Raw genomic sequence first — 25017 nt, 5'->3', positions numbered from 1 at the left:
AGGTTTGTGGAAAAAAGTCTCACCATTCACGCTAATAAATTACCTCCACGCACCTCGGGGTAATTGGATATTACTAACGGTTTTATTGTTTGTCTATTGACCTATATCAGATCAAATGGTTACAAAAATAGGCCAATGCATGTACATAATTATCATTAATAAATATATTTAACCATCATTATTAACAAAAATGTTTTTGTTTTGTTACTATAAATTAAATCAGCACCGAACTTAAAATCATGTAATTTTTTTCTCAGTTTAGGAATTTCATTACTTTTTCTTTCGTAAACTTTCTTTTTAAGCAAATACTTGAACCAAATAAGTTTCCTGATTAAAAGCCGGATAAGTTTTACGCGAACTTGGCCAATCATCATATCATCGATTTTATGCTTTGCCACTTGAATAATTGTTATCTGTCACTGTACAAAGAAAAAATGTTCAAGGGAAAATAGTTAAAACGGAATAAATTACAGAGAGTTCCAAGTCATGAATATTGACGTTACTTAACCAGGCGGAATTCGGTTTAAAACGGCTATGATCCGAATAAAAGTCAGATCATGAATAAAATCTTCCGATCTTTCCTCCGTTAAATAAACAATGTCCTCCCCTGCCTCCCCACCAGTACGGCCTTTTATTGAGATGCCGTGAAAAGGTTCAAGGCTGAAATAAATATATTATGACGTCGTCGGCACGTATTGCATCGATGGTTTCAGTCATCGCGTTACCATCCTGGGGACAACATCTTGACTCAGTTCAGTGACGATCCGCGGATGTAAATCCAAAGACACTTCAAATATGGTCACTTCTGACAAACACCCGGCCTATTCTTCTTATTCACCAACAGCAATCCGAAACACATCACCCTCCTAATACCGGTACGGTGAGGCCAACGTGCTCAGAGACATCTTTACTGATAAAAATCAATATTCGGTAAGTAGTGTTTTAGTTAAAAATTTATGCGTTTCATTCATAAAATAAGTATTTTATTTTTTAAAAATCTCTTTTGGGTAAAGAAAGGCAGAACATTTTACCGATAAGAAATGATAAAGAACTTCATTTCCCGTTACCGATACTGATCAATAGTAGATAGAGCAAACAAAATATTCCGCACTTATATATAAAAAAAAGAAAAAAAATCGATTGCATATGAGGTCAGGAAATTCCGTTTAGAAATACAAACATGTGAAATATTATAAATATGACTGTCTAAAATAATGATAATATTTGGTCGTTTTACGGGACAACTTAAAAAGAATGAGTTTAAAGGTTTTTGTTTTATTTTTTAACAAGGGTTAGCAACATCAGAGCTCGTATCAACCCTCGCGTTGCTGTGTGTTTGAAAACAAAAAACTTATTTGTAAATATGCCAGTGGATTCGAACCAGGGACCCTTTCCTTGCAGTGAGCGCCGTGTCAACGCCTTAACCGTTGCGGCCACTGACCCCTCTGAGTTGAAAAGTGTAATCGTTTGTATTAACCAGGAAATAATTTAACGTTGGAGACATGTTTTTATGAACGTTTATTAAATATTCAATATTTTGTTATTCATAAAAAATAATATTTTTTTGAATTGGGTTTGAAATATAGCGGTAAAAATATTCCTTCGTTAATAAAGTTGAATCTCTACGTGAAATATCCTGTTTCAGATATTAGAAATATCTTTAAAATAATATTAATGTGAAAATAATGCTTACTCAACTATTATTCTATTTAACGTTACGATAAAGTACATTTTATGTCATCTACAGGCAATTAAAGTTTAATCTAATATTTTTTTACAATGAGTATTTATAAATTTAAACATATTTAAGGAAAAATATTTAATAATGACAATAGCGTTACATGAGTGCCAACTAGAAGATTAGGACTAATTAATTAGTTGTCCCGTTAATTAATCGTTAATTAGGTCTAATGTTCTAGTTGCTACTAACACTATTGCCAGTATTAAATATTACTCTTTAAACATCACGTATAAATTTATAAAATTTAATGTAAAAAAAAATAGACTAGCGTTGAGTCATTAAAAGTACTTTATTATTTAAACATAGGCCCTGATGATGACGTAATATTCGTTGAATGTTTGGTAAGACAATAGTATAGACATCAGTTGACCTCCTTCCGATTCTGTTCAACTTAATTATTAATTGTAGGTTGGTCTAAACATTATCAACAATGATTTTCAACTTAATCGACTTTTTTAAATTAATTAAGTTGAATGGTAAGTTTTAAAAAGACATTCAATATTATTGAACGTAACCCTGTATGCTCAGTGTAAATATTCTATAGTTAGACAATATTACAAAAGCCAAATTTGAGATATTTACAGACCACTTGCAATGAGTACAATTTAAAATTCCAAATTACACTTTAACAAAAAGGTTTTATTAAAAAAAAAAAGTTTAAACTTCTCGATTCATTTGTTCTTGTAGTACTTTTGATGAATGTTGTAATTAACTTTTTCCAATAATATTTAATAACTTGGTTTATTTACTAAAGTTGAATTTATAAAAATCATGTTGACACAATTACGAACAACATTTCAATCAAACTTTTCTTTATTACTGCTAAAAAGTAAGGTACAGTTTTAAATTCACCAAACATAAATAAAAATGTCTCTTTTTTAAGAGGTAAAGTACTTCATGAAAAGGTGAAGTTTGAATACTTGTAAAAACCTGGCAAATTTAAACTCCCAAAATTCGGTATTTCCATCCACTTATATATTAAATTTTATAGAACTTTGAATTTTCTTATGATACAGTCAAACGTCAACCTACTATAATTTTATATGAGGAAATAGTCAATTTAAAATTTAAAAAATATGTTTAAAACGTGACGCTTCCAAATGTAGAAGTAGTTATTTCAAACAAGCAGAGATAATTTATGAAAAAAAACCCTGGAGGGAGTTAAACCATGATAATAGTCGTTTGTCCAACTCTTACAACCCTTGCACAGTGTACAGCGTGATATTTTGATTTCAGAACGTGATGGGTAGGTTTTGGGCCGCTTTCGAAGAGGAAGAGCACGTCTACGAAGAAATAGGACTTGTCTCCGAACCCTACACGTGGACCTGTTGGGCCGACATACCTTCAGTTATCGATTGTGGCATTTTAAGTGAGTAATTCAACCATTTAACACAGTAATGCAAATATTTTAAACTGATTTTTTTTAGAAATATTAAACAGTCAAGAAAAAGCACTTCTAGAATCGAAATTCGAAATAATAACGTCGGAGGTATCATATTTGAAATCGCTGACTGTCGCACTGACGCTATTTTATAACTCATCAGAATTGGCGGAAAGTCTGTCTGAGACTGAAATGAAAACGTTATTCGCCAATCTTTCCGAAGGTTTGTAAATTGTCCAATTATCAATCAGACTAATTATTTTTTACACATTATTGTTAACATCAATTTATCACATAAATAACACCATATATGTATATTATATAAAACCTAACAATTACTTATTATTTTCTTCTGTAAGCGACTTTATGATTTAACTTTACAATTTACTGTATACAGAAATTCATTATTCTTTCTTCGTGTTGGTATTAGTTTATCTATAGACTAGAATAGAATAAAATATGATTTTAATTATATCTCGTTAGGAATCATTAAAATCTTGTTTTATCCATATTTTTTATTTTGTATTTTGAGGTTCATTATTAGTTTTTAGACAATACATAATAAAATTTGAAAACAGATGAAGAAGAAATTAAATGTAGCAAATTACAAATTCATCGTTAAGAAAACAGATTATAAATAAGTATATAGATTTTCTTTTCTCAGGTACTTATAAAGACGCGCAAAACTTAAGTTTTATAATGTTTATTTAAGATGTTAAAAAACTTAGCTTATGACCAAGAAATAAAATTCAAGTTATTAACACCCGTCTATACTTGTACAATTTGGAGAGGTCTTCACTACTAAAAATATTAAAACATTTTCCTACTTGCAATTTGACCTCCGGAAAATATCTCACTCTTATTCTTTTAATATGAAGCATTTTGCTATGAATTGATATATAACTTCCTTTTTATTCATATTTCACATCAAACGTTTTTGCCTATCATCTGATCTACCATATAGGAAGTTTTGTGCGAGTAGATCTCCTCTAACTCTCATAATAAGACTTATGGAATACAACTTACTATTTACATCTGTTTAATCGTGAAATGTAAATATTAATTCTTCTTAGCCCTGATCAACTCATTAAATATCTTATTCTTAAATTTCTGCATTAATGAAATTATTTGAAAAAAAATCATAATAATGAGAAAACAAAGAATCTTCACAAACCTGTCTTAGTTCCACGAGGGTGCGTCTCTTAATTATATATGTAAATATTGGTCGTTGTTATCTGGATACCAGGACACAAATGTCTGGAGGGTAACGAGAAGGTGGACGAGGTGGTTTAGGACCTATGTAGCTAAAACTGCGATAAAGAACACGATTAACCGAATGTGGCAGCGTCGGTGGAATGGAATCTCTCACATATAAAAGCACTGCCCTTAGCGGATCTGGCGCGGAGAAGAAGGTTGCCTAACGTATCGTGCCAACGTTTCGATCTTTATTGAAATCATCTTCAGGGCACAAAGTGTTTGTTTTATGTGTAGATGTGTCATTATTGGGTGTTGTGTTGAGAGTGCCATCCTCGATTACGGAGAGACCGTGCAAAGTTTATATACTTTGTACTTACTTTTGGGTCAAAGCCCGATATTGGCACCATATGTCGAGCCACATATGCCACTCATTGTGATAATTTTTCTTGACCAAGGCAGCGATCATTTGAGTCCCCTGATACGATTATTGGAGGAAACAAGGTTTATTATACTATATAAATGATTATTTGGAGATCGATGCGTTCTGGTGTGATGTAGGTTTTAGAAAAACATTTTTTTATCGTGCCAACGTTTCGATCTTTATTGAGACCATCTTCAGGGCCCAAAGTGTTTGTTTTATGTGTAGATGTGTCATTATTGGGTGTTGTGTTGAGAGTGCTAATACGACACCCAATAATGACACATCTACACAGAAAACAAACACTTTGAGGACTGAAGATGATCTCAATTAGGATCGAAACGTTGGCACGATAAAAAAATGTTTTTCTAAAACCTACGGCACACCAGAACGCATCTCACGATCTCCAAATAATCATTGACTAACGGTCACTGAATACCACACACTGTATAATGTACTGATAGTGTTCGTACCCCAGTCAAAGAAAGTCAATTTCTTTTTATTAGCGTGAATGTGTCGTGTGAAAGGGTCGTTGGTGGAATATTGAGACAATAACTCCCAATTTGAATGATTATTTACATTATAGATAAAAAGGATGTTGGATGAATTTCGAATCACAACCCTAGCTAAATGATTGGTATGCTAGTAAGAAGTGTGCATTAAGAATGAGTAAATGGGTTTGGATTTATAGACTGATTACGTCTGGGGATGAAATGACCTAGCTGTTGATAGCTCCTGGAGGGTGAACGGATAAGGCTGAAGTCTGCCCCACACTGCCACTGCTGGGTGGTTCTCGAGAAGTGATACCTCTCTACTCGCGTGTTTGACAAATATACTTTTTAAAAGTTTAAATTTTTATTCACAATGGCAATGTATGTTCTACATTAGCTAAGCCAGAGTTTAGAAACACAATTCAGAAATTCTATTGGTGCGAAAATTCCAGTGGCGATGATGGGAATCGAACCCGAATGACGCGGTTCCCGATTAACTCTTAAGCCTAGTACACATGTGTACTCTTTGTTGCTCGTCACTGTTGTGGTTCTGATCAAAACTGTCCCCTTGCCTTGCAATAAAGTTGGGCTGTCCCGATGCAAAGTTCCTTATTCAAATCGAAGTACAGTTTGAAAATGGTAAAACTGCTTGTGTTGATGGTGATGTTTCGAATTCGCACAATCGGAAGACGTAAATTGTGTTGGGCGCGCTATCTTCAGAACAATCGACCAAGCAAGACATCCCGCCGAAATGAGTATGTGAGCTTTTTGTTCTACATCAGTCAGTGAAACTTTTCAACTAACTGAACAAAGCAGCTCGCTGCCTGTTCTTGTAGTCACTTGAACAAACGTCCCAGAAGAAATGAATCGATGAGGTCTTCGATCAATTTTAAAGTCAACTTAGCGAATCACCTAATGATGGAAAATCAAATGTTAACATCACTACTAATTGAAGAAAAATTTTGTTGTTGCTCTCAACTCAGATGTCTAAGAACCGAGGCGGGACTGTTTCACACATAAACTGCAATATTGCTCAACCACAGAATCTCATTTCAGATGAAACTCAATGATATGATATTTGACAACTGCAATAAACGTCTCCTTCAATATTGCGGGGCTGTTCGGGCACACAGGGGCTAACCCGATACATCTAGCAGATCCAGAAAATTGAAAATCAACAAAGAGTCGTTACGGGCAGAGAAGCTCCCAGGTAACCAGAAATATTCGTGCGGGTTTACAGTTGCTATTGTTTTAATATCAATAATCAACATTTCTTTATCCATAGGAGGATTAGGTATTTACATCAATAATACGAGAGGTTTATGCGACAGTTCATAAAAAGAAGTGTCTTGTACAAACTCTTTAAAAATTACAAAATATTTTCTTTATCGTGTCTTCAAAAGCTGGAATTCGTACATGCATACGGTATGGATTTTAGCCAAGTACTATGGCGACCAAGGCAGCTCTTAAAATTTGAAACGAAGTGGCAATGAAACAATAAATAAGCGCACTGCCCAAAAGTGGATCAAAAAGTTTGCTTCCGGGATTGTGGAAATCGAAGATGAACCACGGTCTGTAAACTTTGTTTTTAATCACGACGAATTGAGGAAAGTTAAACATGATTCGCGTCAAAATGTCAGGTGCCATTTTTTTGCCAAGTTTGCCAGTGTTCAACGTTAACTATGAAACCATTCACTGTTGCTTACCTCGAAACTTGGGAAGACACGAAAGCTGCTCAAAAAAGTTCCTCGTAAGGTCAATTTATGACTGGTAACAGGATGTATGCACTGAACATTTGCCTTTCTATGCTTTGACGACACATAGAAGAGACATTTTTGACCGGATTGTTAAATGCGATCTTGTACAATGACATAAGGAGGTTCTACCATATACCCTGCCCCATTGAGGAAAAAACAGAATATTCACCAACAAAAGGTGATGCTTTGAGCTTGGTGGACTACTTTTTAAAACTTTTTGCAGTTTGAAAACAGATCTGAGAAACGACTAAATGATTCGCCCGCACATCACCTTCCTTATATTGGGTTGTCCGGAAAATAATGCAGGATTTTGGTATTAAACAAAAAAAAAGAAACTAGTTACTTTAAAGCAATGTTCTTTAATCAAAATAATNAATGAGTAATCCTGTAAACGTAAACAGAATATTTTATATAGATTTTTTTTAATGAAAACTTAAAATCCTGCATTATTTTCCGGACAACCCAATATTACATACCATTCTTTACCGCTTACATATCGTTTACATAACCTGTTTCTTCTTCTTTCCACCAACTCTTTTTTCTGGGGTTACACATCTTTCCAAAAGAACAAAAATCCTAGATCATCATTAATATAAATAAAACGTCAAAAACTTGACAAATGTTTTTTTAAAATCATTGTATTGATATTGGAAAATAGATAGAAAAACAAGTGTAATTGAAAAAAAAATTTCTCATATTAAACTCAAATTATATAACATTATTTTGTTTTGTTTAAGTTAATTATTATCATAAGTTTATATATTCACTGTGTATTATTTTACAGTTTACTAGCTTTGGCCACGGATCCAATTTCATGAGAATTTTTTCAAAACTTGATTTACTGTCTGATTTTATCGTATTTTTTAAGGAATAATAACGTGTGTGGTGATTAGTGACCGTTAATCGATATTTATTTAGAAATCGTGAGATGCGGTCTGGTGTGATGTAGGTTTCAGAAAAACATTTTCTTTATCGTGCCAACGCTTCGATCCTTATTGAGCCCTGAAGATGATCTCAATAAGGATCGAAGCGTTGGCACGATAAAGAAAATGTTTTTCTGAAACCTACATCACACCAGATCGCACCTCACGATTTCTAAATAAATAGCAATAATAACCTTTAGGTTTAGTCGAATATCTAAAATAAAATTTCAAATTCAAAATATTTTTAATGACTTTGATTTTAAATTTTTCTCACTTTGGTGTATTTTTAACTATTCAGCTGGAGGCTATTTAAAATTGTACACATTGAACAATTATTATTGTCAACTTTGACTTTGAATTTGTTTAACATGGCCTTTTCCACTTAGGTCCATCGTGAATTCGTCTGTAGTTGTACATCCAGAACCCATGGGACCTGTTATTGGCCTTAAAGGTGTTTACTTTCATCCTATACGTTGTTTTGTAGATTTAGTTTTAAGAATATCGTTTGAATTGCTTAAAATAATATGACAGTTAGGTTCTCAGGCGACTATTGCATTTATTGCATTGTGTTACTGAGATATTAAAATTATCCTCTTGAAATTATAATTTGCTAAATGTTCCGTCGTATTCGGGAAAGGTATTCAAAGATTTTCCGATAGGCTTTCCTTAATTCTTTTGTGATAAATTATTTGATTACTTAATTGTTACAATTAAAAAAAATTATTACTCTTAACAAAGCCGACACGCAATCAGATTCAGCTAAATATAAACCAGCTCTGCTCCAAGTTGAACTTTCTGTAAATCAATATTATAAAAACATTTATTAGGTTTTGTGGTCCGCTTGACCAAATAAATTATTTTCAATTAATTATTCTTTAATTAAGGTTTCGATTGAGTTAAAAAAGGAGGGAAAATTCAAAAGGATGAGGTTGAGATGGGAAGTTAGTGTCCGAGTGGATCGATGTCAGGATAGCCCAAGTAGTATTTAGTCAAAGGTCGTGGGTTCGAATCTCGCTTGTGACACTGATTTTTTTATCTCAACCAAAACCTTAATTAAAGATTAATTAATTATAAAAAGATTTGTGTATTTAGTGAACGTTAATTAGTGATTATTTAGAGATCGTGAGCTGTTGTCTGGGGTGACGTCGATTTAGAAAAACATTTTCTTTAACGTGTCAACGTTTCGATCTTTATCGAGATCATCTTCAGTGCTCAAAGTGTGTTTTGGGTAAATTTGCAACAGTGGTTGTGTTGAGAGTATTTCAAATCTAAATAAATAAAATTTAAATAATACCAGACCACATCTCACGATCTCTAAATAATCAAAATAAAAACAATTAGCTCGTTAGTACAATTGACTTAAAAATTATTACATATTACATCATTAAAATATTCTGCGAAGCGCTTTAAAGGAAAAGTATATTATCAATGGATACAATACAACACAGTCATAGCAGAAAATTAATTATCCAACCACTCTCATCGTCACTTATCGATTAGCAGCTTTATCTCAATACATAAAACGTCTTTCTAACAGTTCATCTATGTCAATACGGAGGGAGATTGTTAAAATACGCTGAATTCCTTAGATAACAAGTTACGAAACATTAACCTCGCCTTTTGAAAATGATATTATTGTCTACAGTAAAATTTATATAAATTTTTCCTTAATGAAACAGTTGGAAATAAATAATTTTAAATTGTATAAGCAAGAATAATTTAATCTTAATTCTGCGGTTCAAAAGGTTCACAAACTGGAATAATCATCTGTTTTACCTTGCATATATTTTCGTTTCATTGTTGGGTTTTTTGTGCGTAATATTATTAGTCAAATTATATTTTAAATAAATATGGTTATTAGTTTTTACGCTGGAGGTTTACTTTGCATTAATTTATTAAATTGTGGTAACTTTTTTGTGGATGCTGAAAAGAACATTTTCTACATATTTATTTAGAAATAGTGAGATGCGGTCTGGTGTGATGTAGGTTTCAGAAAAACATTTTCTTTATCGTGCCAATGTTTCGATCTTTATTGAGATCATCTTCAAGGCCTGGGATTTACAAACATTGTTTAAATGTAACAAATACATGTAGGATGTGGAAAAAAGTGAATTTATACGATGCAAAATATATTTTTTATATTCAATCAAAGTATTTCTACTCACTCAAAGTGTTAGACTTGTGTGTAGTTGTGTCATTCTTGCGTGTAGTGTTGTGAGTGCCAGTGAGATTTTGCTATTTTGTGTTTATATACGTAGGATTTTGAAGGGGTGGGGAAGGATGTCGGTATAGAAAAGACATTTTTGTATAAGGCGTCGGCTTCTTTGAGGTGAAAGGTATGGTTCGGCCAGGTTATCCTTTCAGAATTATATAGAAAGGGATAAATAGGAAAAGGAAAGCTAAATTGTTGAAAAATTAGACTATGTGAAAAATATTTGATGTGTGGAATGTAATGTGATGATATATGTATGTTATCTATATTGAATTTGATTAATGATATTGGCTTAGCTGCGACTGAGTTTACATGTATCTGTTCTGTAATTGATGCTGTGTTTATCTCTGTTGATATAAACCATTTCTAAGAAATTACATTTATATTTGTTTTGTTCTGTATGTAATATTTTTGGATTTTTGAAGTCGAAATTGTGTTGATGTTCAAAATGGTGGATTTTGCTTGGGTTTTTGCCATCATAGATATGTTGCTTTACTCTCTTGTCCAGATATTGGGATGTAAGACCGATGTAAGTTGCCGGACAGTTTAAACAGTTGATCTTGTAGATTACGTCAGATTTATTTGTTATTGGTGTGGGATCTTTAACTTTGGAAAAAAGTGTTTGAATTGTTTTATAATTTTTAAAAGCTATTTTGAAGTTATCGGACAAGAGAAATGTGTTTAATTAAACTGGTGGTCGTCACTTTCATGTAGCCCAAAGTTCCTAACCTTATTATTTATCCTTTCAACGTTCTTTTTCAAGGTTGTATACTGGTACCTTTCACTATATTCAGAGATGACCTTCACCTATATTGCATAACTGTTGTATTCGCAGATGACGTCGCTATCCTTTTTCCTACCCTGATCTGAACTTCCGCTCTTTCCAACAACATCTCCACAGCCTTGGAAAAGCAACGTCAACCTAAACCAATCTCACGATAAAGTTTTAACCCTAATTTAAAAAAAACATTCCATCAGTCTTCCTCAACAGTATTACTACCCTAGGCAAACCGCACTTGTCTAAGCTGTGAAACACATTTTAAAAACTTTACACTGCACTATCTGCATCTGTGACTATGGACTAAACCTCTACACGACAGCAAAGAACTCGACCTATATCATATTCAGTCCTATCCAAACCCCTTTGTTTAATATTAAAAGCCCTCTTCTAGGTCAAGAGCCATATAATTTACATCGACCTAGACAATCCCTAGATATGGCCAAAACCCGATACCTTAAACTATTTACAATTATCTCCTCGCCCAAATCTATTAATATTCTATCCCATCTTAGACTTCCGGTACGAACCACTGGACAAATAGGACAAATTCATGGTCATGCTACTCACGCCATGAAATCACATTCAGCAACCCCTTCGTAGCTAAGTGGTTAGCGACCTTGTGATCATTGACTCGGCCTTCGTAGATTTCATTCGTACTGACGCCTCTAGAATTTTCTATCTATCAATTCTATCTATACCACAAAACAATCATCATAATGTACTGAGGCTTGGTTAAAAAATATATTTTCTTCTCAAATTTTATATAATCCAACTTTTTGTAGTGATGTTTTTAAAAAATTATATGAACTAAAAATAGTTCCTTAATTGACTTGTAGTTTGATCGTTTACTATCAATTTGGTCTTCCTATTCTCATTAGTTTTATCTGTCAAACGTATTTTTGCTTTTCCTCACCGTCAGTTCTGGTGTCTAGTGTACTCTGACAGGCGGTGCGTGACATCAAGGATATAAGCAGGAAGGGGCAATCACACAGATCCACCATTGAAATTCGCCTGGCAGATCAACCTGACAAAAGTGGGCAAACCAAATCCGAAACGATCAGACTACAGCTGCAGAATCCCGCAGTTCTCTTGAAGAAGTCAAGTTACTCAGACATGAGGGGGTGTTAACCATGTTAACTCTGTTAGATCCTGTTAGATCGGGAAAAATGATGACATAGGCTTGTAAGAATCGGCTAGTTAACATTGCTCGATCTAACAGGCCAGGGCCAATGTTAGATGTTAGGACGAAAATGTAGTCACATTGCTATCCGTTAGGGCGTAACCAACATGGCAGCCATGAATTTCGCAGCTGTTTTTGTTTATACGTATTTTTATTATTAAATACGCATTAATTAAATCATACCAATACATTTCTTTTGTTAATTTCTGACGTGTACTTATACTCGCATTCACAATAGATACGTCCCCTATTCTATAAAGTTGGAGTCTGTTAGACGTTATGATGCAAGTTAGGTAGGTCGGCAAGATGAAGCGTGTCATTTGTTAATACTTTTCGAGGGAATAGGCATTTTGAATGAAAGAGTTGATTAATTTTCCTTTTTATTAACTTCTGGCATCTTACAATTTAACACAAAAGAAAACCAAAACAAACAACAACAGGCCTTCAAGGACTTTATTTTCAGTTTTACCATTCGCCACGCGCAGCATTGCGGAAAAATTAACATTTAACATACTAACAAAAGGGGGCGTTCAGGATCTTACTGGACATTTCTCTATTTGAGTTAACACGAGTTAACGTCTTACAAACATGGTGGATTCCTATGGTGGAAACGGTATGCAATTTCATTTGTTCTTTTTTGAACTTAAGAAATATTTTTATCCTATTTTATATGTTCAAGACGAATCTAATAGGAGAATTAAATTTGAACAATAGCTCAGAACAATTCACTCTTTATTGAGTTTTTACGTGAACTAGCTTGTAAAATTTAATTGTTATTAGTTTATTTAAAACTTTTCAATTTTAGTTATTTTCTGTTTGACCTACTTGTTTTGATTTTAATTTTCTCTTTTTGAAACAAAAGTTCGGGACTGCTCAGTCGCTTTGCTGTACGATTTGGCAGGGCATTTTAAAGAAGACATACTTCTCAGGGACATCTCCAACACGGTGAGGAACCAGGCGGCGGTCAACTTAACACCCTACATAACGTACTGTTCCGCCCAGCCCAAAGCGGCAGCCACCCTCTCGAGATTATTGTAAGTCCGACTTAATACTTCACGTCAGCTTTTTTAAACGGCTCGTCTCACCGAAACCGTTCCCCACAGGAAGACCAACGCCAAGTTCCGGACGGCCTGCAGAAAGGTTGAGTCGTACAAAGAAGCGCAGGGCTGCTCGTTGCAGTCCTTCCTGTCCCTGCCGTCCCAGAGGATCACAAGGCTTCCGGTGATGTTCCAAGCCGTCCTAACCAGGCTGTCGCCCGGGTCTAGAGAATACACAAACACAAAACTCGTCATTGCCGTACTGCAAAAGGTTGGTTTTCCCTTTCAATTCAGGCCATGTTTGAAGAAATGAATGCCCTAACAAAAATACCAATTTCTTTTTGTAGCTTGCTAGAGCCTGTAATGAAAGTGTAGAAAAATCAGATATAAAAGAGACCGATGAAATTAACGTAAAGGTAAGGATTTTTATAATTATAAACCATTATGAAAAATTGTCTATTTAATTTTATCCTTCCAGGTGACTGGTGTCAAGAAGAAACTAAGTCCTTTAAGACTCACTGGCTTTTTTTCCGTTTAGCCGGTAGTATTTTCCTGGGAACGACTGTGATATGTAAATATCGAATTTTGAACGATAAAATACGACTTTTTTCGGCCTAAGAAACTGTTGGACAATGTGATTTTGTACTGCGAAAGATTTTTTTATTGCTTTTATTGAATGTTTTATGAATTTGGCAGTTTTCTTTTCATGAAATAAATGGAGATTTGTATATTTTGTTTATTTCATCCTTTATCATCACATCCTTTAAAAAGGCGTTTCTCCTCTTCATTTCTCTTGAAAAGTTTCATTCTTCAGGTTAGAGTGGATGAGACGATAAAAAAATAAATTTAGAAATTCTTCAGATTTGCAAAATAATTTTATTTCACATGATGCTAATGAAAAAAATATAAAGTATCATTTTCTCGTAAGAATAATTAATAGAAAAATACAATTAAACTTAAATACTGGTAAAATTATGTGACATCTACAAGTTTTTTATCTTGGAAACTTTTGAAAACTGTGAAAAATCTCTTATTTGTTTCATCGCGCACGTACGTGCATGGAATGTGAGATACAACGCAATCATTCCCCCCGATAACAGGTGTTACAGGTGTGCAAGTGGAAATATATATGAAAGTCATAACCATCGCGCTAAGGTCGTCGAAAGAAAAAAATACAGACTCCCTAAGCGCGATTCAGCAACTCAGGAGAAAAGCATCCCAGTTTCATTAATCAGAAAAATACCTGGACAACTTAAAAGAATTGATGTGGGAAAAAGTATTCCTGGTATGTTGGTATAACCGGGAGGAAACAAGCAGATAAGAGTACGTCAGGCCCACTTCTACTTCAAAATTTCAAATACGATCCTATACATCCTGACATACCAAGGATTCTTTTACGCTGAAAGCAATGTTGCAGTTGGATTTTGAATTGGTCAAAAGTGACAAAGTTACGGTAAAAGTTTGAAAAACGCATTTCGTTTTCGTTTTTAATTCCAATAATTTGATTCTACACTGATAAGTATAATTATTCCGAAATCGTGAGATGCGGTCTGGTGTGATGTAGATTTCAGAGAAACATTTTCTTTATATCTTCAGGGCTCAAAGTGTTTGTCTTCTGTGCAATTGTGCCATTCTTGCGTTTCGTGTTGAAAGTGCCACAACACGACACGCAAGAATGACCCAATTACACAGAAGACAAACACTTTGAGCCCTGAAGATGATCTCAATAAAAATCAAACGTTGGCACGATAAAGCAAATGTTTCTCTGAAACCTACATCACACCAGACCGCATCTCACGATTTCGGAATAATTATCGATTAACGGTCTCTAACCATCACACAACACTGATAAGTATTAATTGCCTTTATTGTTTACAATCTGACATTGTTTGTCCAATTCATATTAGGATAGCAAATCTTATTCCTGGAAGTAAATATATTTTACAATACTACCTATTTGTTACATTAAGTATTCCCTTCAAAATGAACCGAAGAGCACATTTTTCCGATCAACAGCGATTTGACATGTACGACTGCTTTAATGATGTACTGGTATCGAGTTGCACTCGAGAAATTTCCTGGCTACTGCAGAGTAAACCACAAGACGTTTATTCGTATTGCTCGCACTATGAGGAGGTACGGATCAGTTGGTGCTTCATCAGCAAAAAACCGGCTGCGCAATTTCCACGGAGAGCTGAACATTTTATAGTATAAATGTGTGGTGAGTAGTGACCGTTAGTCGATAATTATTCAGAAATCGTGAGATGTGGTCTGGTGTGATGTAGGTTTCTGAAAAATATTCTCTTTATCGTGCCAACGTTTCGATCTTTATTGACATCATCTTCAGGGCCTGGGATTTAAAAACATTGTTTAAATTTAACAAATAAATGTAGGATGTGGAAAAAAGTGAATTTATACAATGTAAAATATATTTTTCATATTCAATCAAAGTATTTATACTCACTCAAAGTGTTAGTCTTCTGTGTAATTGTGCCATTCTTGCGTGTCTTGTTGGGGGTGCCAGGCTCTGAAGATGATCTCAATAAAGATCGAAACGTTGGCACGATAAAGAAAATGTTTTTCTGAAACCTACATCACACCAGACCGCATCTCACGATTTCTGAATAATTATTTTATTGTATGTTCGCGAAAATCTAAATTCCTCTCTCTGAAATGTTGGAAGGGTTTTAAGTTTTTAAAAAATTAAAATTAGCGTCGAGAGGACTTCGGGACTCTAATTATGGGCGTCTAACGACCTTGCACAAATGTCGATTTAGGAGGCTGAAAAAAATATTTTTCCATACATCATATGTATGATGAATCCAAGTTCACCTCTAGTGGCATACTAAACAATTGGAATTGTCGACCGTGGGCATAGGGAAATCCGAGATTTTCGTAGCCTTGTCATCATCAGGTTGTTCGAAGTATCATTGTTTAGTGTGGACTTCTCGGATATAAATTAATTAGGCCTTATTTCTACGAAGATAATTTAAATTGTGCTCAGTTCCTTAATTTTTTTGAGGGAGGTTTTACCAGCAGTATTTCAACAGATGATGTTCCTCTGCAAGAACGAGTAAGAATGATTCTCCAGCTGGATGGAAGCCCCGCACACAATTCTTTGCAGGTGAGACGTTATTTGAGTCGTCACTTCCGGGATAGGAATCTATCCTCTTCGGTCACCCGATTTAAATCCACTTGACTATTTTCTGTGGGGTCATTTAAAAAAACAACATCATAACTCATCTGCCTCAGTTGAATAACTGCGGCAAAGGATAGAAAATGCTTGTCAATCCAACTCCCCCCACTCTATCGCTCTGAGCACGAGTGAAGAGTGGTTAAAAAAATCTTTGTGTCTTTACGCAAGGCAGCCAGTTCGAACATGAAATGTGGTTAATAAATAGCAAACCAAATTACTGTGTTTTTTAAACTTTTTGCCATAACTTTGTCACTTTTGGCCAATTTGAATTGCAGCTTGCACCATTTGCAGCTTAAAAAATCCTTTAAAATGAAGTGTCTGGATGTATAGGGTCATATTTGAAATTTTGAAGGTGAACTGATTTGATGGATGGGTGTGTACCCAGTGGTACCCTGCATATTTTTTCTCCAGTTTCAAACTACACTAAAAACATTAAACAGGTTTTTTAATAGCATCATTGGCTCAAAAGAAATTCAGACCGGCCATCTAAAAAGGACAGATATATTTAAAACGCAACAAACTATATTTTATTGTAGTTTCGGTAAACCCAGTGAGTTTGCAAAATCTGTGCAGTTAGGGGCAGCAAGTAGCACATGGTGGAGTACCAACCCTGCCATCCACATTAGCACTTGATAGGAAATAAGCTAGTGTCGAGTAGCACTCTTGGATCACAAATATTTTGTACTTAACACAACTAATTTGATTAGCACAATTTGCGATAATGTTATTCTTTATAATATAATGGAATTCTTTGACACTATAGACTCATTTGTTCTGAATATATATTAAAAATCGAAAAAATATCAAATATTGTTAAAATTAATTTTTATCATTTCATGTATTCACAAAAGAATTAACTGATTCGTAACTTTATTAATTGAAATTGCTCTAAGTTTGCAAACTATTTCAGGAATACCGATAAGTTTGTACACTGGCCTTGTGAAGTCCCTCACTCCGTTTATCCTACCATAACTTGGCTCGCGTATAATCTATTTAAGCTCGTAAACTCTTGTGGATTCACATTAAATAAAGCGTAAACGGAAAGACCGCGGGGTCGAATTTTGACGTAGGTGAAAACTAAGGACAAGGATTTTTGCTTTTTGAAAAATGGAAAAGGTACACATTTCTGAAAGGGGCACTCGTGAACACCTTTTTCACCTTTTTAAAAACCCCGGTGGAGACAATTTAGCAAGGGTAACCACCTCTAACGATCAACTGGCCAGGCTCATTATCGTCCAGACTTTTAATTTTATTTAAGCGGACGTTGTAACCAAGTAACATTACACGTTACTAATTAGATCACAATGCGGCATAGGGGTCTTTTTTGTACTCTGGACATTTTACAATTTACAAAAGAAAAATATCACCCTAATCCTTTAATCCGGGGTTAATGCGATTACTGCAGGATTAATTATTTGCATGGTCAATATTGTAATTTAATATATACCCTCAACTTTAAATAAACTTAACTTTATCCAGTTAAACAATGGGCAGACATACTCTTTTAAATGCTGACCCTAAAGTTTAAACCTCATGGGAGTTCAGTTAAACCGTTATGCGGGGTGGGTCGCTAGTATCTAACCAGAGCCAAGAGATGGCTGCTTTCCAGTCGGAGGGGACTACGGACTGCTAGGTCATTTCAGCCCCGCAACGCATGCAAAATGTAATCTATCTTAAAACTAGCTAACTTCTATAATACAGTCGCACAAATAAATACATTTTCACTTATATATGTGGCATTCATTTTGAATGGTCGGTAGAGTACTCGATATGCCTCTATAGACTTACCCACAATAGTAACAAGATAATCTAAATTACGGAAGATGGAGTACTTTTATAAATATTCTATAATCTGCCCTAAATATACACACTACTGGAGGGGCGATGGTAATGCTATATTTCACCATTACCTCTCTCCATAAATACACTCATTTAAACAAAACACATAACCACAAAACGCATACAACAGATCTATGTATTTACAAAAAAATTCACGTCTTCCGGAAAGCTGAACCCCGAAACTCGCTACTGTGCCTGAGAACAATTCTTAAATTTGGCAGTACGCCTACACTCTCCATGTAAAGACCCAAGACATGACAAGCTTCTATTAGTTCGGATTCATCAACCAACTTGTCTCGCCAGTGTGCTTATTGCGTAATTTTTTTCATATCGATTTATTTTACTGTTTTTATATGTTGCCACTTAACAAACTGGTGGAAGCCAAACCACATTAAACATTAATGCCCATTTCATGGATAGATTTCCGTTTATACAAAATACAATATTATACAAAAGATAAATCGTTGGGAAATTTAAGTACAGTATTAAGAAATACACTTTACAACAATAAAACCATTTATATGTATAAACCATTTAATATGTCATAGGCTTTAATTTTACATTCGTTTCATTTACAATACAACCATTCGATTTAGAAAATCAATCAATGATTAAACATTTTTGATGTCAGTCACGAACTATTTCAATGAATCGAATAAGCAATGAATGGCACGAAAGTATGGATGTTAACAACCCTCACAGGATCATCGAACCAATCCGATATGTTCAACTGCCAAAAATAGAAGAGTTGGTTTTTTTGTTCTATTTAAAAAACCTCTTCTCCTGGTATTTAAAGCCGAAATTGTGAAGTTTTCAAGTCACGGTATCAAAGTCTCACTCGACTCAACGCCTATGCTATTGACGGAGCTTGCAAATTGTAACGGTAGTAATTATGCAATGATTTTTTTTGATGATTATTTTATTTATGATTATTTAATGAATATTTTTGGACAAAAAGTAGATTTTAAACAATTTCAAAGGTATTCAGCCAAGAAATAAATACAAATAAAAAGCTCATATCACTTGCTTTTAATCAATTTTATATTGCATTTGATGATGATGATGAAAGGAGACTAGGAATATGGGTTTATATCCCTAAGCAGTTTATATCCAATGCCAGTTACCAGTCCTCTGAATTCACTGTATGAGTGAGTTTGCCAATTTTGGTGAGGGCAGTTTTAACTTAAGCTTAATGTGTCTAGTACCACTAGAAAATACCCACTTCTCCTATTTTTGGATCCATTCTGTGATGGAGGATTCTATGTTTGTTTTCGTTGGCTCCTCGGACCTACAGCGATAATGTTCGGACACATGCCTAATAAATTGCTCAAAAATGAATAAAGATTTATTTTTTATTTATTATAATTTGAATTAATTATCGAGGAATACATCCCTCATTAGCAAATATTTCCGGATGACAATGCCAGCAGACGTCAAACATGCAGAGTTGTTCATCAGTGTTTGGAAAACTTGGGGATTTCTCATTTGTCTTTTTCCCCATCGTCTCCAAACCTCAATTCTATTGAGCATATGTGGGATGCGTTGCAGAGAAGGATTTTCGATCACCATCCGAAGCCAATTGAGCTGCAACAACAATTGAATGCAACAGCCATGGAGTAAAATCCCTTATGAAATCCTTATGAAATTGTTTAAAATATTATCGTGTCCAATAAATAAAATTATAGAATTATAGAAATAGTCTTAATTAAATTTGCCTTCAGCAAGAAAAAAAAATTCTAATAAAAGTTAATGCAATTTATAATAAAAATAGTATAAAAATTCTAGGGATAGTAAATAATTCACTTGGGCAGTTTATTTTCCCACCTAGTAAATGAAAAAAGTTTCATAAAAGTCTGTCAAACACACCCTTGTTTGCTGTACGACTTTAGTCAATTCTAGTTATTTATACGAAATGAAACAGTAAAACTATAAAAATACTACTTTATTCTGTTTTCTTGTTTGATCTAGGACAAGTATTTATTCAACATTTATAGAATAAATTTTAATAATGCGAAACTGAAATCTGTTTTATGTGTATTGGCAGTTAAATTAAAGATGAATCTATTTTAAAAACGGTTTTTTAGCTGATGTTTACTTGCCCCAGAAAAAAATTGAACCAAAATCAAGCTTCACTAGAAAACCTAGAAATCCGAGTTGCATTTCATCAATTTTAGAGATTGTCTCTAACTAGTGTCAATCTTTTTAATTATCATACATTATCATTTGTAAGATTGTACATAATTAATATTTATTCAGAAATCGTGAGATGCGGCCTGGTGTGATGTAGGTTTCAGAAAAACATTTTCTTTATCGTGCCAACGTTTTGACCTTTATTGAGATCATCTTCAGGGCCTGGGATTTACAAACATTGTTTACATATAAGAAATACATGTAGGATGTGGAGAAAAGTGAATTTATACACTGCAAAATATACTGTCTCTCCACATCCTACATGTATTTGTTAAATGTAAACAATGTTTGTAAATCCCAGGCCCTGAAGATGATCTCAATAAAGATCGAAACGTTGGCACGATAAAGAAAATGTTTTTCTGAAACCTACATCACACCAGACCGCATCTCACGATTTCTGAATAATTATCGATTAACGGTCACTAATATCACCACACATAATTCATTTTCTATTATGCTTCCAAAACTTGTTCATGTTGGTAAATAATTCTATTTCGAAAAAAACACAAAAAAAAAACACAGAAAACATAGATTTTGTAAGATAAAACTGGGGATGTCAAAGCAGAACTATTTGAATTGTTAAAACATTTTTAATAAATATTAATATAAATAGAATAAAAAGACAAATATATAAACAATTTTAACAGCTTGACGTGGTAGATATCACATAAAATATGTTTAACAATAAATACGTTCTTGATCCATTTGGTCAGTCTAGCGTAGCAAGATATATTTTCACACGCCCCATTGAAGGTCTAAGAGTTGTTTCTCGCGATAACCAATTTCTTGTGGATAACGTCTGTCTAATTAATTGTACCGAGAGATCTGTTTGTTTTCTTACAGTATTAAAAAATAACAAATTAATAACTATTTATTATATTGAGTTTAAAAGGGTTGAATTTATTATTTATCGGTTGAGATGAAAATAAATAGCTGTTACAAAATATTTTCAACAAGCTTTGGTTATTTTATTTATTTCTTGCCCAAATATTTTGTATAAATTGTAAGAAATTCATTCAATTGTTAAAAGGGTTGTACAGTTGTGGATTCCAGAAAACAATTAGAACCAATTCGGGTGGAATTGCAGGTGCGGTAACACTAGGGTGCAACCAGCGTTTGTTGCTCGTTTACAAAACTGAAAAAACAACCAGCTCAAGGCTGGTTGGATTTATTATCCGCTTATCGAATCGGTAGTTTACGAATGGTTGCATTTTTGGATCGATATTTTTTAGGAAAGGTTTGAGGCCATTATGATATTTTTCTGTATACAGTGTACTGTCATACCATTCCTTGCACGTTCATTAAAGTATTCTCTAATTTAAAAAGATGTACTTACAAAAAAGCTGAATCTGCCGCAAAAAATCAATTCATAGTGGTAATAAAAATAATAGATATATTCTCGTTAAAATTTCATGGTTTCTTTAACAAAATACTTATTATTATTTAAGGCAAAAAGCAACGAGAAATAATTAGAATTACAGGTCATAAGAAACATGGAATACAACGGTAAATGTTAATTAAGCCATTATAACGAGAAATAAACGACAAAAAGCAACATTAAGGTTGCAAATAAAATGGTTTAATTGAATAAAAAGCAAGGCTTGAACACAGCCTCGTAAATATTATTTATTAACTTCCTTTCACAATATTTTATTTATTTTACAATTAATTAAGTTTTTTGTTGAGATGAAAAAAAGTTAATGGCACGAGAGGGATTCGAACCCATGACCTTCGGCTAGATACGCCGAAGCTCTACCAGGTTGAGATGAGGAGTTGATGTCCGAGTGGATGGAGGTCACGACAGCTCAGGTGGTAGAGCAGCGGCGTATCTAGCCGAAGGTCGTGGTTTTTTTTTTTTTTTTTTTTTTTTTTTTTTTTTTTGCGTTATGAACCATGCATATTAGCCATATGACAATTCGTATATGTGTGTTCAAATTTGGGGGGGGTTATTGGGAAAAAAGGGCCAGGGGCAACGGTGGGAATCGAACCCACGACCGCGGCGTGAGAGTCTCTCATGCTAACCACTCGGCTACCGCTGTCCCCAAGGTCGTGGGTTCGAATCCCTCTCGTGCCATTAGCTTTTTTTCATCTCAACAAAAAAACCTTAATTAATTGTAAAGTATTAATTGGTCAAGCGGACCACGAAATTAGAGAATTTTATTTATTATTTAACTAAAGACAAATAAAAGATGCTAATATTAATTAACATAAGAAATAAACACGCACGCGCGCTCTTCTTTATAGACTTTATATACGGAGGGTATGTAACCAAATTTTATAGCTTATTAAATCAATTATATTTAGGGGTCTATTGGCCAAATTACTTGTTTCAATTAATTAATCTTTTTATGTAAGGTTTTGGCTGAAATGAAAAAGTCAGTGCTACGAGCGGGATTCAAACCCCTACCTTCGGATAAATACGCCGCTGCTCTACCACTTGAGCTATGAAAATATCGAGTATTCTAAGAGATTGAATGTTACAACCATACCGTGTTTGTGGTGATATTATGAATTGTACATTTTGTATCTATTCTTTAGTCGACAACCTGAGGTAAAATGAGAGGTTAGCATTCTAGAATATCGACTTACAATTAGTTTTCATGTAACAGCAGATAGTCCTTAACAGATCGAGGCTCTCGAATGGCTGCTTGCTGAAAAATATGACAGACAAAAAGACCAGAAAAAGAAGTAACAACCAGTGGGCGATGATCTCAGCTGTATGTTAAGTTAAACTTCCCACCTTCTTCTCGTTATTATTAATGAGATTAATGAAGAAAAGTTGTAGGTTGTGATGGGGACTTGGTGTCCGAGTGGATCGACGTCACGATATAGTGGTTAGAGCAGCGGCGTATTTAGCCGAAGGTCGTGGGTTCGAATCCCGCTCGTGACACTAGGGTTTTCATTTCAATCAAAACCTTACGTAAAAAAATTAATTGAAAGACGTTATTTGGTCAATTTACCACTAAATATAATGGATTATTATTAATTTTTAAGGCTAAAGTCTAAAGTCTAGCTATTATTTTAAAGGCTAAAGTCATTTCATGCCCTCACCTTTAACATACATTCACAACTTCAATCTTAACATTTACCACGTAATCTAATCTATCCTATTGCCATCCAAAGCTTTAATATAAGCCTTTAAAATAATTAATTTGAAAAGCCAAATATATGTAAAAAAACATTTTAAATTATAAAANCTAATGCTACATAACAACAATAATTAAAACAAAAACACAATAACACTTTTTTATTTATGTATTTTATTTATTATTTATTTTTTTAGAGAAGCTATCTTTCGTTATTTGAATCGCGATTTTGGGCATTGTAGTTTATTATCCCACAATTTGATTTTTTCTTTTATTTCATTTTTCCGCTCCTGCAGCCTCAAAGTTAAGAAAGTTAAGAGATTAAGAGTTAAGAAATATTGCACGTAGAAGTATCATTCAAACACTGTTAGACATTCAAGGTATAAGAATTTGACGAAAGGCCTAAACCTGATTATAAATTCCAATAAATTTAGGAAAGTTGAAACGTGCACTCCGGAACAAACACTGGGGACCTAGTAACTCCTTTAAATCCGTCGACACATTGAGCCTTTGCCGAAAGGGTTACAAAATGCGACTATCGACCAAAACATGTTTTACCGCCAGAATGACACGTTCTCCACTTCGAATACAGCGAAGACAAGTTGGAAGGTGTTGCCTATTATGACATTGTTATTTTTAATATTATTATTTTTGTAACTTATGTTAACCTTTTTGTTGTATTTACAGTTTTTCAGAAAGCGTGGAGACTTGCCCTGATGGTGTATCACCCAGGTAATTTATTATTTGAGCGAAAGAGAATTTTCTTTGTCCGAACAAAAACGATAGATTGGTCGGAAACGTAGGTAAACAATAGTGCATATTTTTCAATATATAAACACTATGTTTCAAAGTGAATACTTGCTAATGTAGTTTCTCATTTGCAGTGACTTGTAAATGCTGGTCGCCTTAATAATCGCCTGTCACGCTGATGATGCGTCAGAAATTGAACAACCCACTAGACAGGGATCTCTTAGATGATTGATGACGGAGAATAAAAAAGTGGTTTTGACAAGCAAAAACGAACTCTCACCAGAAACCAAGATCAGAATGGCTCTTTTCTAAACACTACAGTACATTAGTAGATAGGCCGCGATTGAAGTCTGCTTTAAAATCTTTTAGAGATTTAAGCTTAAATGGATTTAGAAAACCCTCAATAGGGGTTTGGAGGAAAGGCAAACCCGGAACTATTTAAGCTTTAGAATCATCAAAAGAAAGATATTGTGAAGTTGTAAAGAAGTTTATTGCGCTTTATTACATATTTCTTAAATAAATAAGAATTTTGATTATAGGCTTATATAGGATCATTCGTAAAATTACCGAGCTTGTACTGCATTATTCATAATTTTATGGGTTGTTACTAGTCATTTATATTTTGAATTTTTTGAATTAAATAAAGAGCGTGTAAATGAAAGCCAAATTTTATCAAGTGACAAATTTGTTTGTAAAAGTAATGCCTTTGGAAAAATTATGCGGCCGAAAAATTTCCATTCCTCCTCATTTAAACCAAAGTGTTCTAAATTTCTCAAACAAGTGAAAAGCAGTTTGAGAACCCTCTGTCGAATTAAGCGTTGTGGAAGAGTTTTAAGTT

The 25017-nt window shown here is 33.9% G+C and overlaps 1 protein-coding gene and 1 long non-coding RNA gene across 3 annotated transcripts in view; both read left to right on the top strand.

The window, feature by feature from the left end:
- The window catches only part of LOC106672069, a 32600-nt gene extending 18754 nt beyond the window's left edge, over positions 1 to 13846 (top strand). The window contains exons 7-12 of the mRNA XM_024227581.1: positions 2978 to 3110; positions 3169 to 3345; positions 12944 to 13115; positions 13185 to 13389; positions 13466 to 13534; positions 13597 to 13846. Of these exons, the coding sequence (XP_024083349.1) occupies positions 2978 to 3110; positions 3169 to 3345; positions 12944 to 13115; positions 13185 to 13389; positions 13466 to 13534; positions 13597 to 13656 (816 nt within the window). The 3' untranslated portion in view covers positions 13657 to 13846. The remainder of the gene's footprint in view (positions 1 to 2977; positions 3111 to 3168; positions 3346 to 12943; positions 13116 to 13184; positions 13390 to 13465; positions 13535 to 13596) is intronic.
- Positions 13847 to 16202: 2356 nt separating this feature from the next.
- Positions 16203 to 24816, top strand: LOC112127167. 2 transcript variants are annotated; one of them, XR_002910425.1, is made up of 3 exons: positions 16203 to 16242; positions 24117 to 24232; positions 24314 to 24816. It is a non-coding gene; the product is annotated as an uncharacterized LOC112127167 (long non-coding RNA). The 2 variants fall into 2 exon arrangements; XR_002910424.1 differs by lacking the exon at positions 16203 to 16242 and adding an exon at positions 23889 to 24038.
- The last annotated feature ends 201 nt before the right edge of the window (positions 24817 to 25017 follow it).

Source organism: Cimex lectularius, unplaced genomic scaffold, assembly GCF_000648675.2.
Source record: "Cimex lectularius strain Harlan isolate CLEC.00 unplaced genomic scaffold, Clec_2.1 scaffold132, whole genome shotgun sequence".
Taxonomy (NCBI): domain Eukaryota; kingdom Metazoa; phylum Arthropoda; class Insecta; order Hemiptera; family Cimicidae; genus Cimex; species Cimex lectularius.
The sequence above is the reverse complement of the archived record's forward strand: the minus strand, read 5'-3'. Positions and strand labels throughout refer to the sequence as shown.